The 16,298-nt window shown below is 42.4% G+C and overlaps 1 protein-coding gene across 1 annotated transcript; it reads right to left on the bottom strand.

The window, feature by feature from the left end:
* Window positions 1-522: 522 nt before the first annotated feature.
* On the bottom strand, window positions 523-10,134 carry rps16 (ribosomal protein S16). The gene is made up of 6 exons (XM_072551602.1): window positions 10,020-10,134; window positions 9,863-9,914; window positions 6,147-6,248; window positions 3,758-3,854; window positions 797-844; window positions 523-708 (listed from the first exon to the last, which is right to left on the bottom strand). Exons 2-6 carry the CDS (start codon window positions 9,908-9,910, stop codon window positions 563-565), a joined length of 441 nt encoding a protein of 146 aa, XP_072407703.1. The 5' UTR covers window positions 9,911-9,914; window positions 10,020-10,134; the 3' UTR covers window positions 523-562.
* Between the last annotated feature and the right edge of the window lie 6,164 nt (window positions 10,135-16,298).

The raw sequence follows: 16,298 nt of genomic DNA, 5'->3' as shown, positions 1-16,298 counted from the left end.
TACCAAAAGGGGAAGGGCTCATCAATGAATGCAAACAAATGCATTTGTGCAATTCTAATTACAATCAAGCAATTTGTGATGGCACTCGAATAGTTATCCAACTAAACATAGTTCTAATCCCTGCTCTTTCTCCACAGCCTACAATGTTTTTTCCCTCAGCTTATACAGTATTTCTTTAAGAGCTAGTATTTTAGTTTGCAGGTTGTTTCAGCTATGAATGCACAGTACTGTACAAGTATGATACAGTATTTTATCCTTTAGACTGACTTTAAAGTGAGAAATGTCTTAAGGAATATTGCTCTGATTCCTACCGGAAAACCGAAGATTAACTTAAAAAATGTGACTTTCATGAATGTAAGCAAACTTTAATTGGATAGGTAGTCTTAAAACCTGCATTGAAATGGCTTTCGTCTGTGAAGTTAAATTTTTTCATCACTGGCATATTAAGACAATATAGTGAGATGCATCATCAATTAATCCACACTGTAAACAACAATTTAGAAAGACCAAACAGTCAGTATGTGACAGTCACAAATTTATTTGCCAAATTTAACTGAAGGATTTAACGGTAAGATTTCTGGTAGCGTGCACGGGCACCAGGTCCACCAAATTTCTTGGCCTCACAACGGCGTGGATCAGCAACCAACAAGGTCCTGTCATACTGTATGAGGATGTCCTTAATTTCCTTCTTAGAGGCTTCATCTACATCTGAAAAGTAACATTTTGTAATTTTGAATAAAAGTAACAAAGAGAATGACAGAAAACAAATTAAAGTAAAAATCTATCAAAAACTTACATTTCTGGTAATATGCCACCAATGCTTTGGAAATGGATTGACGGATAGCTGCAAAGAGAAAAACCCAACCATATTATACATCAAAAAGTTGTACAAGGATACAGAATCACTTACTCCTACGTGTTGTGCTCAGTGTGCACCTCAGTTTGGGTGCTGGTATTTAGGATCAAAGGAAGGGAAGAAATTCAGCTCGTTTAGCTAACATACTACCATGCTTTTAACTCAAGGTCATAAGAAATCGGAGCAGGAGACCCTGTCCAGTTATTTCCTCTTCTGAAGCTCCTTGGTCTCTTAGAAAACCAGAAAAAAGAAGCAAGGCCATTCAGCCCATCGTGTCCACTCTGCCATTTAATCACGGCTGATGGGCACTTCTAAATTTTTTAAATTACAGTCAGTTTAACTCAGTTGACTGGGCGGCTGGTTTGTAATGAAGTGACATCAACAGCGTAGGTTTAATTCCCACAAAGCTGAGGTAACCACAAAGAATTCTCCTCAACCTCCACCCTTCCTTGAGGTATGGTGACCCACCACCAGCTGTCTCTCTCTCTAACAACAGAGACCTCTATAGTTTGATAGTTTTACCACCCTTTCATGCAATAAATTGTGGACGATCTCAAACTCTTCTAGCAACTACCTTAGATTTATGCCCTCAATTCCTATCTCTTATGGGAAATAGCTCCTTCCAATCAAATATATTTAGGTCTCAAATAAATCTCCCTACAATTTCCTCTGTTCTAAAGATCACAAACCCATATGATTTTCCCTCAATTAAAATACTTTATACCTGAAAATATTCTGATAAATCTCCCCTGCATCTTCTCCATGACTATATGATTAAATTGGAGATGTATAGCATGAAAATAGACCCTTTGGTCCAACTCGTCAATTCGGTCAGATATCCTAAATCAATCTAGTCCCATTTGCCAGCAGTTAGCCGATATCCCTCTAAACCCTTCCCATTCATTTACAGAAGAACCTCGATTATCCGAACAACAGGGGGATGGAGTATTTTGTTTGGATACTTGAATGTTTGGATAACACAGTTTAGCCAAGCATCAGGACCTTGTGATCTTGTCCAGATAATTCAAAATTCGGATAACCAAATACCAGATAATCAAGTTCCCCGTACCATCCAGGTGCCTTTTAAATATTGTAATTGTACCAGCCTCCACCACACACTCTGGCAGTTCATTCCATACATGCACCACCCTCTGCGTGAAAAAGTTGCCCCTTAGGTCCCTTTTGTATCTTTCCCCTCTCACCTTAAACCTATACCCTCTGGTTCTGGATTCCCTCAGCCCAGGGAAAATGTGTTCATTTCATGACTTTATAAGCCTCTATAAGGTGACCCCTCAGCCTGCGATGCTCTCTGAAAACAGGCCCAGCCTATTCAGCCTCTCCCTATAGTTCAAATCCTCAAACCCGCCAACATCCTTGTAAATTTTTTCTGAACTTTTGCAAGTTTCACAACATCCTTCCTATAGGAGGGAGACCAGAATTGCACGCAATATTCCAAAAGTGGCCTAACCAAATGTCCCGTACAGTCACAATATTTCGCCCCAACTCCTATAATCAATACTCTGACCAATAAAGGAAAGCATATCGAATGCCTTCTTCACTATCCTTGTCTACCTACAACTCCACTTTCAAAGAACTATGAACCTGCACTCCAAGGTCTCTTTATTCAGCAACATCCCCCAGGACCCCATTAAGTATATAATTGCAACCCTGATTTGCCTTTCCAAAATGCAGCACCTAATGTTTACCTAAATTAAGCTCCATCTGCCACTCCTCAGTCCATATTTCTAGTAATGCAGTGAACAGAATTATACATATTCTAACTTTGTCCATATACCTTTCAAACACAATTTTCCTGCCTCTACATTTTATTCCTATGCTAATATAGTAAGATATCCCAAATACCCTTTTCACCATCTTATCGAATTGGCCTGCCACCTTGATTTCTGATGAAGGGCTTTCGCCCGAAACGTCGATTTTCCTGCTTCTCAGATGCTGCCTGACCTGCTGTGCTTTTCCAGCACCACTCTGGTTTCCAGCATCTGCAGTCCTCACTTTTGCCTATCAAGGTACTTTATTCCACTGCACTTTATCATTGTCCTACTTATAAGGTATTCATCTTGTTTCCCATTTTCAAATGGATTGCCTCACAATTGCCTAAATGGAATCCATTTGACTGCCTTTCTGACCACCCGATCAGCTTAGTAATATCTTCCTGCAATCGAGAGTTCTTTCTCACTTCCAACCACATGACCAATTGCTCCCTAATGTGCTTGTAGAATGTCAGTAAAGATTAACTTTAAATATTCCCTTCTTCAAGAGACAGCAATTGACAGAAGGGAGAAGGAAGAGTTTTGTTAAGTATTCAAGGACAGGAACAAGGATGCCTTGTGCAATTATATAGAGCAGTGGTGAAGACAACTGGAATAGGTTTGGTCTCCATATCTGAGAAAGGATACTCTTGCCGTAGAGGGAGTGCAACAAAGATATACCAAATTGATTCCGAAGATAGCATGACTATCATATGAGGAGAGATAGAGGTGGTTCGGATTGAATTCTCGGGTGTTTAGAAGAATGAGGGAGATCTCATAGAAACCTATAATATATAGAATTCAGAATTTCTTCACCCAGAGAGAGGTAAGTCTGTGGAATTCATGACTACAGAAATTGGTTAAGGCTGAAATATTGTATGTTTGAGATGAAGATCCCTTTAGCCATCTCTTAATACTAAAGGGATCAAGGGATATGGGGAGAGGATAGGATTAGGGTATTGAGATTGATTGAATGGCAGAGCAAGCTTGAGGGGTCATATAGCCTAATCCTGTTCCTATTTATGTTTTGATGTTGTTTTGGTCATTTGTTTCCGAGCAATCTGACTTGAAAGTAGGAACTAGCCATACAAGACTCTTAACATGCTAGTATACATAAGGCCATGTTATTTACCATAGATTTGGGCTACATGACCACCACCCTTCACACGAACTCTGATGTCGACTCCAGCGAATCTTTCCTTGCCCAACAGTAAAACGGGTTCCAACAACTGTAAGAAAGGAAGAAAATTACAATTTTAAAATCAACTTTTCAGTGCCAAACATAATAAGTCATTCCAAAAGCACACATTCCTTTAGGTTAAAAATACAGGAAAAGGAAGAGTACCATGTCTAAAAAGAGAAGTTAAAGATAGTATTATATCAAAGGAGGAAGCTAATAAACTTATTAAAACATGTTGTAAGCCTGAGAATTGGGAGAACTTTACCATTCAGCAAAGGAGAACTAAAATTTGGTAAAGAAATAGAATATGAATGTAAAATAGTCTTTATGTTTCTAAATGTAAACAAAAGGTATGTGAAAAGCAAAAGATTAGAAAAGACAAATTTCAGTCCATTACAGGCAATGACCAGAGAATTTTGATTAGATTAGATTCCCTACAGTGTGGAAACAGGCCCTTCAGCCCAACAAGTCTACACCGACCCTCCAAAGAGAAACACACACAGACCCATTTCCCTCTGAATAATGCACCTAACACTATGGGCTGGCCAATTCACCTGACCTACACATCTTTGGTCTGTGGGAGGAAACTGGAGCACCTGGAGGAAACCCACCCAAACATGGGGAAAATGTGCAAGCTCCATGCAGTCACCTGAGGCTGGAATTGAGCCTGGGTCCCTGATGCTGTGAAGCAGCAGTGCTAACCACTGAGTCACCATGCCACCCCAGCATGGTGGGGCGTGTAAACAGAGAAGTAGCAGAGAAGTACTTTATGCCTGTCTTCAGAGGAAGTCGCAAGACGTCTCCCTGAATTAGTTAAAATCCAAGGGTCTAGTGAGAACGTATAATTGATAGAAATTAATACTACTGCAGAAAAGGACAGGGCTGAAAGTTGATGCTGACTCCTGCTCAACAGACCTAAGCAGGAAGACACAACACACCCAGAGAGTCTAGCCATACACCAAAGACATCTCAGAGGATGAGTAAACTATCCCAGCCCTGAGGCATCACGTAAGCCCAACCTACCACCACACTGAAACAGATCCTGCAGAAGTTGAAGGACCCCATACCAACGATCAGCAGAACGAACGACATATACGAAATACTGTGCTGCAATATCACACTGGACAAACGGGCAGGAGGCTAGCCAAGAGGTTACATCAGCACCAACTAGCTGTCAAAAGACATGACTAACTATCACTGGTATCCACACATACAGACAAAGAGGGACACCAGTTCGACTGGGACAATACATCCATCCTGGGCAGGCTGAGCAAAGACAGGCACAGGAACTTCTAGAGGCCTGGCATTCAAACTGGAAATCCACTACCAAACATAAATTTGGACCCCATTTACCGACCTCTCAGAAACAGAACCGAAAATGATAACACCTACCACAACAAACCGGGACAGATATATAACAAGCAGGACAGAACACCCAGCCCTTCACCAGAGGCTCAATGATGTCACCTAGCATGGTGACCAAATGTCTGAGAACAAATCCACCAGCTTAGCAAGCAAACTTACAGCAGGTTCATCTTTTCAATAGATCCTACCTCCGAACAATATCCTCCGTCCTGTCAGTAAGTGCTAATATACTTCCAGAGAGTAACTTACAGAAGTAGAAAGGCGACATACTTTGAAACAAACCTCCATCAGTTTATGACTTTAACATGGATTGATAACAAATCTCAAGGAGCTATATTGTCATTCTTGCACCAAGTATGAGGTACAGCAAGATCCTCCAGAAGTTAGGACTTCACTTAAAAAAAGGTTGTGGATTCAAATCCTCATTTCAAAGGACAAGTCATAGAATCCCTAGTGTGAAAGCAGGCCATTTGGCCCATCGAGCCCACATCGACCGTTCAAAGAGCACCCCACCCCAATACCTTATCCCTGTAACCATACGTTTCCCGTGGTTAATCCATCTAGCCTGCACACTATGGGTAATTTAGCATTGCCAATCCACCTAATCTGCACGTCTTTGGACTGGAGGAGGAAACCGGAGCACCTGGAGAAAACCCACGCTGACACAAAGAATTTGCAAACTCAAGTCACCCAAGTGTGGAACTGAACTCAGGTCCCTGGCACTGAGAGGCATAAGTTCTAACCACTGAGCTACCCACAAAGTGCTGGGTTTTCCTGATTTGTTTGGGTTACGAGCAAAGTCAACTTAATGAGTTTGTCGTAAATCTCAAAATGGGTTCCATTGTACTTAACTACCAAAAGCAAAGTCTACAAGCTGTTGATACATCATGATAGGTCCAAATACATACAAAAACATGCACACATAAACCCTACAGGATAAGTGGATACAGATCATTCCAAATGAAACTGTACTTACTTTGTACTGCAAAGTTCTTGGCTCAATCTGTTCCAGAGGCCTTCCATTCACTTTGATAAGACCATTTCCTCGTTTGCAGTGGGCAACAGCAGTTGCTGTTTTCTACAAAAACACGTAGAACATTTACATGTCAGCTTTTCCACAGGATACTGGTAACAATTGATATTAGGACAGAAAATTTTAAACATGTCAGTTAAGTGAAATGAGGACAAACACATCAGGCTGTAGAATTGTAGAATCCCTACAGTCTGCAATGATCCTCGAACATTATCCCACTCAGACCCACTCTTTTACCAGATCCCTCTAACCCCACACTAACCATGGCTAATGCAGAGTCTGCATATCCCTGCACATTACAGGGCAATTTAGCTTGGCCAATCCACCTAACCTGCACATTTTGGTCGGTGGGAGAAAACCAGAGGAAACCCACGCTGACACAAGGAAAATGTACAAACTGCTCACAAACAGTCATCCAAGGATGGAATCAAACACAGATATGGGGAACTGCAAGGAATCAGCTCTAACCATTGTGTCCCTGGTACCCCAGTAAAAAAAATGCAATGTTATATCTCATGAGAAAATAGAAGTCGTTAGCATGGATTTCAAAAGGGACAAAGATGCTTAAGGAATTTCAAGGGAGCATAGAGCAAACTAAATAAAACATTATAATTACAGTGAAAAAACAGACAAAGTTAACAGTTGTTTTGCCCAAAGTGACAGGGAGTGGTTAGCACTGTTTCTTGGGATTTACACTGGAAGCTCTTTCTGTTCAGAGTATTGTGAGAAACAGAGAGACAGACAGACACACGCGCACAGAGAGAGAGCGCAAATTGGCTCAAGGAGAAACGGCTTCATCAGAGCAGTGAAATTCACTTCCAGAATTAAAAACCATATGAACATTCAAGATTGGATAGCTGGATGAAGGAAATGGTCCTGAAGGGATATTGGAACAGGGCCAGTAAACATGAGTAGAATTATTTCTTCAAATGTGCGACATAGACAGGATGCAGAACTGGGCTGAGGAATGACAGATGGTATTCAACCTGGATAAATGTGAAATGATGCATTTTGGAAGGTCGAACTTGAATGCTGAATATAGGATTCTTGGCAGTGTGGAGGAACAGAGGGATCTTGGTGTTCAAGTACATAGATCCCTCAAAGTTGTCACCCAAGTGGGTTGTTAAGAAAGCATATGGTGTTTTAGCTTTCATTAACTGGGGGATCAAGTTTAAGAGCCGTGAGGTTTTGCCTCAGCTCTACAAGTCCCTGGTGTGACCACACTTGGAATATTGTGTCCAGTTCTGGTCGCCCTACTACAGGAAAGATACAGAAGCTTTGGACAGGGTGCAAAGAAGGTTTACCAGGATGCTGCCTGGACTGGAGGGCTTGCCTTATCAAGAGAGTTGAAAAACCACACAACCCCAGGTTATCGTCCAACAAGTTTAACTGGAAACACTAGCTTTCAGAGCGCTGCTCCTTCATCAGGTGGTTGTAGAGAACACAATTATAAGACACAGAATTTATAGCAATAAATTCATAGCTATATTAAACCTGTTGAACAATAACCTAGTGTTGTGTGATTTTTAGCTTTGTACACCCCACTCCAACACCAGCATCTCCAAATCAAAACTTATGAAGAGAGATTGACTAAGCTCGGACTTTTCTCTCTGGAGAAGGGGGAAGAGAGGTGACCTGATCAAGGTATACAAGATAATGAGAGGCATGGTTAGATTAGTTTGGATTCCCTTCGGCCCAACAAGTTCACACCGACCCTCCGAAGATTAACCCACCCAGAGCCATTTCCTCTGACAAACGCACCTAACACTATAGACAATTTACCTGACCTGCACATCTTTGGACTGTGGGAGGAAACCAGACCACCCGGAGGAAACCCATGCAGACACGGGGAGAACGTGCAAACTCCACACAGTCGCCCAAGGCTGGAATTGAACCTGGGACTCTGGCGCTGTGAGGCAGCAGTGCTAACCACTGAGCCACCCACTCTACCCACACGGATAGAGTCAGTAGCCGCAGACTTTTCCCCAGGGCAGGACTGGTTGGCACAAGGGGCCATAGTTTTAAGCTATTAGGAGAAAGGTATAGAGGGGACACCAGAGGAAAATTCTTCACACAGAGTTGTGAATGCATGGAATGCGTTGCCAGCGGTGGCGGTGGAAGCAGAATCATTAGGGACATTTAAGCCACTGCCAAACATTAACATGGATAGCAGTGAATTGAGGGGTGCGTAAGTCAAATTATTTTATTTTACATTAGGTTTAATCCTCGGCACAACATTGTGGACCAAAGTGCCTGTTTGTGAAATGGCTCTGACTTTGCCATAACATTTTAATAGCAGTCTTCAAGTGGATGCATGCTTCATAAAAAGACAAATCCAACATTTATTCTGAACTATGCATGGAACACTGATGAAGTGATCATCTGACTATTTCTTAAATGTTGACTTTCTGTCTCTACTGCCCTACAGACAGAGAGTTCGGTTCCTACCAAAAATACCTTGAATCCCCTCTAATCCTCTTGCCCTTCACCATAAATCTTCATCCTAGGTATTGACTGCTCTACTCAGAGGCAAAGTCTCTTGTCTCCCCTATTAATGCCCCTCACAACTCTGTACGTCAATATCATCTCCATCGGCTCCAAACAGAACCACCACAGCATTTTAGTCTCTCTTTGTAACTGAAACACTCCAACCCAGACATCCCTCCATAAGATTTCTGATGAAGTGCTTATGCCCGAAACATCCACTCTCCTACTCGGATGCTGCCTGACTTGCTGCGTTTTTCCAGTACCACATCTCCACAAGAAAAAAGATTTACAAGGATGTTAGTAAGACTGAAGATTTGACTTATAGGGAGAGTCTAGATAGGCAGGGACATTTTTCTATACAGGTTTACAAAATCGTGAGGGGCATGAATAACAAATATCTTTCTCGAGGGCAGGGCAGCTCAAAACTAGAGGGTGAGAGAAGCAAGATTTAAAAGGGACATGAAGGGCAACTTTTTCAGACGGTTGTCCGTGTGTGGAATGAACTGCCAGAGGAAGTGGTAGATGCAGGTATTGTTATAACATTTAAGGTATGTGAATACGATAGGCTTAGAGGGATACGGACAAAATACTGGCAAACGGGACTAGTTTAGTTTGGAAAACTTGGTCGGCGTGGACAAGTTGGACCGAAGGACCTGTTCCTATGCTGTTTGACTCTATTCCATATAGTACATATATGTATACCATCTCAAAATAAGGATCGTCTCGCAGCGACAGGAAGAGTGTCTTTAAAATATACACGTTTAGCGGTACATGATTGCAAAATGAGATTCGGCTTCCCCTCACCCCGTCGATTGTGAAGGCCCTGGATGTGATCAGAACGACAGGCCGTTGCCTCCTGCAGGCCTTGCTCCAATCGCCGGGGCCAAAAGGCCCCCCAGGGCAGACTGACGAGCCGTTTACTCTCGGCTTACACACTTCAGATCGGCCCATGCAGCTTGAATAGCCTTGGGCCCAAGTGGTACCTGGAGCACGAGCAGCCTGGGGGGGAATGGAACGTGGCGATCCGGGCTGAGATTCGAATTTAGAACCCGGGCCCTGGACCCCGGGGGGTCACGCGACGCCCCTCCTCCCCGGGTACCAGGAGCCGGCTCCAACCGCCAAGGCCCAGGACCCACACACAGCCCACGCGGGCCGTGCAATCCGTGCCTCACCTTTCGCCCAAAAACCTGGACCGACTGCAAAGGACCTTTAGCGGGCATCTTCCTAAAATGAAGAAAACGACACGAGCCGATTAGCAGCGGGTTATTACTTTTTTTTCTCTCTCCTCGGTAAATATCAATCGATTTTTCCCCCCAATCCACTACTCACCCGTCTCTGCTGAGCGGAGCTGCTGTAAAAAGAACGGACGGGGTTTCCGACCCACCAAATCAAGAGCTGTTTTGCGACGCTAGTCCACTTTACGTAACTCGTTTTGCGACGGCCTTTGGGTGAGCCCTGGGAGCTGGAACTGTCAATCAATGGGCTGGAGGTAGAATCACATCAGTTACAATCTTACTATTAGACAACGACCTGAGCTTTTAACTCTATATCGTCTGTTCATAATGACTTTCCACTTCGGTCAGAGACTGAGACAGAGGTAGCGAATGTGCTTTCGAAACCTTTATGCTACTGTCATCTTCAATGGAGCCAAATATTTAGTTCAAATCCCACTTGCTTCAGATTTGGAGATGCCGGTGTTGGTCTGGGGTGTACAAAGTTAAAAATCATACAACACCAGGTTATAGTCCAACAGGTTTGATTGGAAGCACTAGTTTTCGGAGCGACGCTCCTTCATCAGGTGGTTGTGGAGGACACAATTCTAAGGCACAGAATTTATAGCAAAAATTTACAGTGTGATGTAACTGAAATTATACATTGAAAAATACCTTGATTGTCTGTTGTGTCTTTCATCTGTTCGAATACCATGATAGTTTCACTTCCTTCGTGTGTAAATCACAAAACCTTTTTTTTTAAAGTTGCATTCTCAGGTTAACTGTAACAATTGGTGTAAGCTAAACAATAGGTTGAAGGTGTTAGCCCCCTGTGTTCTCTGTCTATGCCATGATGTTTAGATTGGTTCTAATCTAAAAAGTGAGATATCAGAGTTATACATGAATTCGTGCAGTTTTTGACCAAAGTACAATGTAACTTTACAAGTACAAATTCACCCCACAAAATATATGTGTGCACGTGGGTCTTTGTGTTTGTGTGTGTCTGTCTGGATTGGGGGGTTGTGAGTGTGAGAGAGTGTGTATGTGTGTGTAGTGAGTGTAGAGTGTCTTAAGTCTGTGTTACCCCACAAAATATATGTGTGCTTCAGAGATGTGTAATAATGTGTCAAGGAGGATCTTCAAGAGGTGAAGATCCAGCAAGTGTCGCTCTTTGCCTTGGGGCCCTCCAGTTATCTTGGAGATAATCTTCGGATCCAGGGTCTGCAGCATGAAGCAGGATGAGATGTGCTCTGTAATTAGCAGCCTGAAGGAAGAAAATGGCTCAGTAACGTCATCTCAGTTTGACATCCTAAGGATCAGCAAATCCTTTAATGCCAGGCTGAATGATATGAAGCCCACAGATGGAGGATAGGAACGATTGGGAGGCCACGCTATCACAAGAGGTCTTAGACGACAGCAAGCAGGAGAGGCTGGAACAGCTGTTATTTTTGAAAGAGCTGACGAAGGTCCTTGAATCCTTTGAAAAGAATAAAATTCCTGGAAGTGACAGGTGATGGGTTGAGTTGTTTTCAGCACTTTGGGACTTGATTGGCCAAGATCTGGAGGTGTATGACAGTACACTTCTAGCAGGTAGCATGTGTGAATCCATGAGGAAAGATATCATCATCCTCATGTACAAGGGGGGAACAGGGAAGAACTTAGAAATTAAATACTAATTTCACTGTTGAATGTGGATCTTAAATTCCTGTCTAAAGTCATCACCAACTGGGTCAGGTCTGTTCTGGGTTCGATGATTCATCCTGACCAAACAGTATAGAGGATCGTTGTAGGCTGCAGCGTGACATTGACAGGATGCAGAGATGGGCTGAGGTGATAGACGGAGTTCAACCTGGATAAATGCGAAGTGATGCATTTTGGAAGGTTGAACTTGAAATTTGAGTACAGGATTAAAGACAGGATTCTTGGAGTGTGCAGGTACATAGATCCCTTAAAATTGCCACCCAAGTGGACAGGGTTGTTAAGAAAGCATATGGTGTTTTGGCTTTCATTAACAGGGGGATTGAGTTTAAGAGCTGTGAGATCTTGTTGCAGCTCTATAAAACTTTGGTTAGACCGCACTTGGAATACTGTGTCCAGTTCTGGTCGTCCTATTATAGGAAAGATGTGGATGCTTTGGAGAGGGTTCAGAGGAAGTTTACCAGGATGCTGCCTGGAATGGAGGGCTTATCTTACAAAGAGAGGTTGACTGAGCTTGGACTTTTTTCATTGGAAAAAAGAAGGAAGAGAGGGGACCTCATTGAGGTGTACAAGATAATGAGAAGCATAAATAGAGTTGATAGCCAGAGACTTTTTCCCAGGGCAGAAATTGTTAACACGACGGGTCATAGTTTTAAGCTGTTTGGCGGAAAGTATAGAGGGAATGTCAGAGGCGCGTTCTTTATGCAGAGAGTTGTGAGAGTATGGAATGCATTGCCAGCAGCAGTTGTGGAAGCAAAGTCATTGGGGATATATAAGAGACTGCTGGACATGCATATGGTCACAGAAATTTGAGGGTTCGTACATTTAGGTTTACCTTACCTGTCAATGGTCGGCACAATATCGTGGGCTGAAGGGCCTGTTCTGTGCTGTACTGTTCTACGTTCTATGTTCTACACCTGTGCTGTACTGGGTGGGTTGCTCTTTGAAGGGTTGGTGTCGACTCAATGGGCTAAATGACCTGCTTCCACGCTGTAGCGATTCTATGAAAGATGAAATGCTGGGGAAACACTAGCTTCAGCAATTTGCAGCTTATGACATCTGTCCCAATTTCTTCAGAGATCAATGATTGATAATGATTCTACCAGTTCCATTTACACCATCCTAGACTTACTTTGTGTCATTTATTCTAGTCATTACCACCTCTTCTGCTTTCCACCATTTGACAGATATTCCTTTGCATTCCAACCCCACTATACATGTTTAACCTGTGTGGGAGATTTGTTATAACTCAAGCAGCCATTTTGTCACATATTAAAGCCTGGAATCCATTTTAATTTTCATTTTAAGTGTCTGCTTGTACGTTCCCAGGCACAGTGAGGTGGCTGACCTTCTAGCTGTACAAGCACCTGATAGCGAACTCTTTCACGTCATGGGAATGTTCTTCTTTTACAAGAATCTATTGTAATACTAACATTGCTTGTCAACTACTAACCAGCACTGTCCAGACAGCTATGTGACCGGGGCTAGTGACTGAGCCAATTGCCCACTTACTCATTATAGTTCAATTAACAGTTTGCTAATTGTTAAATGATTGTAACCAATATAACCTCACAAGTCTGTGTCTCTTCAGAGTGACTTGTGACCATTAGGTCGACTTGTCTCTCCCCGTGAGCTCACTAATAAAGCAGTCAATAACTCAAGGCTTGTGTGGCGCGAGTCATTTTCTTTCATTCGGATGGATACAAGTGAGTCTTAAGCTGAATATATTCATCCCGATCCCCGACACCCTATTCTGACGGTCAACCAGTAATGTGAAATGTTATAATCAAAGAACTGTGAATACTAGAGATCAGAAATAAAAACAGAAATTGCTGGCAAACTCAGCATCTGTGGGATGAAAGCAAAGTTAATTTTTTTTTGTTTTGAATGCAGTGACCCTTCATCAGAAAGGATCTGATATGTTAAATTTTCTCTCCTAAGCATCTTCCCCATTTGAGAAAAATTGCTCCTACACAGCAGCAAAGCTTTCCCCTTTAAGGGCAAGCTTTGGTTTGGGAGATCATTGTCTCTGGGCCAGTACATAGAACAGCACAGGCCCTTCAGCCCATCATGCCTGTGCCAACCATGATGCCAATGTAAACTAATCCAATCTGCCTGCAGATGGCCCGTATCCCTCTATTCCTTGCCTGTTCACGGATGTGACTAAATGCCTCCAATGCTGCTACTGTACATGTTTATATCACCTCCTGGCAGTACATGCCAGGCACCGCCAACCTCAAAGATTTGCCTTGCACATCTCCTTTGAATACTTTCCCCGTCTCACCTAAAACTATGCTCCCTAATATTTGACATTTCTACCCTGGGAAATGACTCCAACTATCCACCCTATCTATCCCTCAATTTTATATATCCGTATCAGAAGCTTTAGGGTTGAATCCACAGCAGGACTTGATGACCAAAGAATGTTCCCATTGATTAGTTTGTGGCAAACAAAGCTAGATTAGCTGTACTTCTAAGAACATGCCATGCAACGTCAGTTCAGAATAAAATCTAATCAAAAAAAATAGCCGCACTGGAAATTCAAAATGTATTCATTGAAATTTTTTTTAAAAGGAATGCTAAAAGGTAGTTGACAAGAGAGTGGAAAGTTTGACACCATGGATAGCAATTTTTGTATTTGGTCGAGAGCATTCAATTTCCACAAAAAGCTGTTACATTTCACAACTTTACTCCCATACTAAAGAAAAAGGAAAATTTGCAATTAAAACAAAATTGGTGATTTCAGGGATAACATGTTCTTGGGGAAAAAAATTCTGGTGATTAGTTTGGAGAGGGAGTATTTGCAACAGGACTGGAAAGGACAACCAAGACAGAAAATGTTAGAACCCTGACCTAGTTACCATCTGCCAGATTTATAAAATTTATTCATATTATACAAGATATCTCACTTTGAAACTTTGTTATAATAGGACTTGAGCACAAGGGCAGCTGAGAGACACAGCACGCACCAACAGTCAAAATAGTTATAAAATTAATCAATTTGTACATTGTTTAAGCTGGAAGATTAGATGTGCTGAACAATTAAGAGATTTTCAGTTACAAAAAGTTTTGAGCAAGTAATAATTTTCATCCCTGGAATTGTGGCATACAGTTTGGGTGGGGGTTTATATCTGTCATAGACTCAGAGATGTACGGCATGGAAACAGTCCCTTCGGTCCAACTCATCCATGCTGACCCGATATCCTAAACTGACCTATTCCCATTTGCCAGCATATCCCTCTAACCCCTTCCGATTCATATACCCAACCAGTTGCCTTTTAAATGTTGTAATGGTACCAGCCTCCACCACTTCCTCTGGCATCTCATTCCATTCATGCACCATCCTCTATGTGAAAACGTTATCCCTTAGATCCCTTTTAAATCTTTCCCCTCTCACCTTAATCCAATGCCCTCTTGTTTTGGAGTACTTCACCCTGGGAAAAAAAGACTTTTGTCTATTTACTCTAAACATGGCCCTCATGATTTTATAAACATCTATATGGTCACCCCTCAGCCTCCAACACTCCAGCGAAAACAGCCCCAGCCTATTCAGCCTCTCCCGATAGCTCAAACCTCCAAACCTGGCAACATCCTTGTAAATCTTTCTGAACCCTTTCAAGTTTCACAACATCCTCCCTATAGCAGGGAGACCAAAATTGAACACAGTATTCAGAAAGTCACCCAATTAATGCGTTTATGCTGCAACATGACCTCCCAATTCCTATACACAATACACTGACTCTGAGTAAGCAAGGGTTGCAAAGGCAGCCAGATATGTTGGTAGGATTCCCAGTTACTTTATCAACCTGCTGGACATAATATGGCACACCTCCCAGGCAGATGGGACTTGAACCTGGATGCTCTGGCCTCTCAGATAGGTATATGCCATTGCACCGTAAGACCCCACTATGTTGACACCAATTGAGGAGATGATTGCCATGTTTCCTGTTCCATAATAACTTTTGAATTTTGAATACAGATGAAATATCATTTTTGCCGCAACTCCATTGCAGACTTAGGAAATCTGTTTTAGTTTGCAATGGGCATCCATGTACAGAGGAACCTTGATTTTCCGAACAACACAGGCAGGGAGTATTTTGTTCAGGCAATCGAATACTGGATAACGCAGTTTAGCCAAGCATCAGGACCTTGCGATCTTGCCGGATAATCTGAAATTCAGATAATTGAATGTCATTTAATCAAGGTTTCTCTGTATTCAACAGTAGACCCTAGACACACTAGCTTTGGAATCTTGATTTTTTTGAGCCAAACGTCAACTGACCTTCACATTCAGTTTTAGAAATGTGATCATCCGCATTGTACGTGATGCCACCATGTAATTTATTTTGCACCATGCTTTTACAAAAGTCTGCAGATAGAATCATAGAGATGTACAGCACAGAAACTGAGTCTTTGGTCCAACTCATCCATGCCAACCAGATATCCTAACCCAATCTAGTCCTACCTGCCAGCACCTGGCCCATATCCCTCCAAACCCTTCCTATTCATATACTCTTCCAAATGTGTTTTAAATGTTGCAGTTATACTAGCCTCCACCATTTCCTCTGGCAGCTCATTCCATACACGTACCACCCTCTGCGTGAAAAAGTTGCTCCTTATGTCTCTTTCATATCTTTCCCTCTCACCCTAAACCTATGCCCTCTGGTTCTGGACTCGAGGAAAAGACTGTCTATTTATC

This window comes from Chiloscyllium punctatum, chromosome 32 (genome assembly GCF_047496795.1).
Source record: "Chiloscyllium punctatum isolate Juve2018m chromosome 32, sChiPun1.3, whole genome shotgun sequence".
In the NCBI taxonomy this organism is placed as follows: domain Eukaryota; kingdom Metazoa; phylum Chordata; class Chondrichthyes; order Orectolobiformes; family Hemiscylliidae; genus Chiloscyllium; species Chiloscyllium punctatum.
This window is presented reverse-complemented; position numbering and strand designations above follow the sequence as displayed.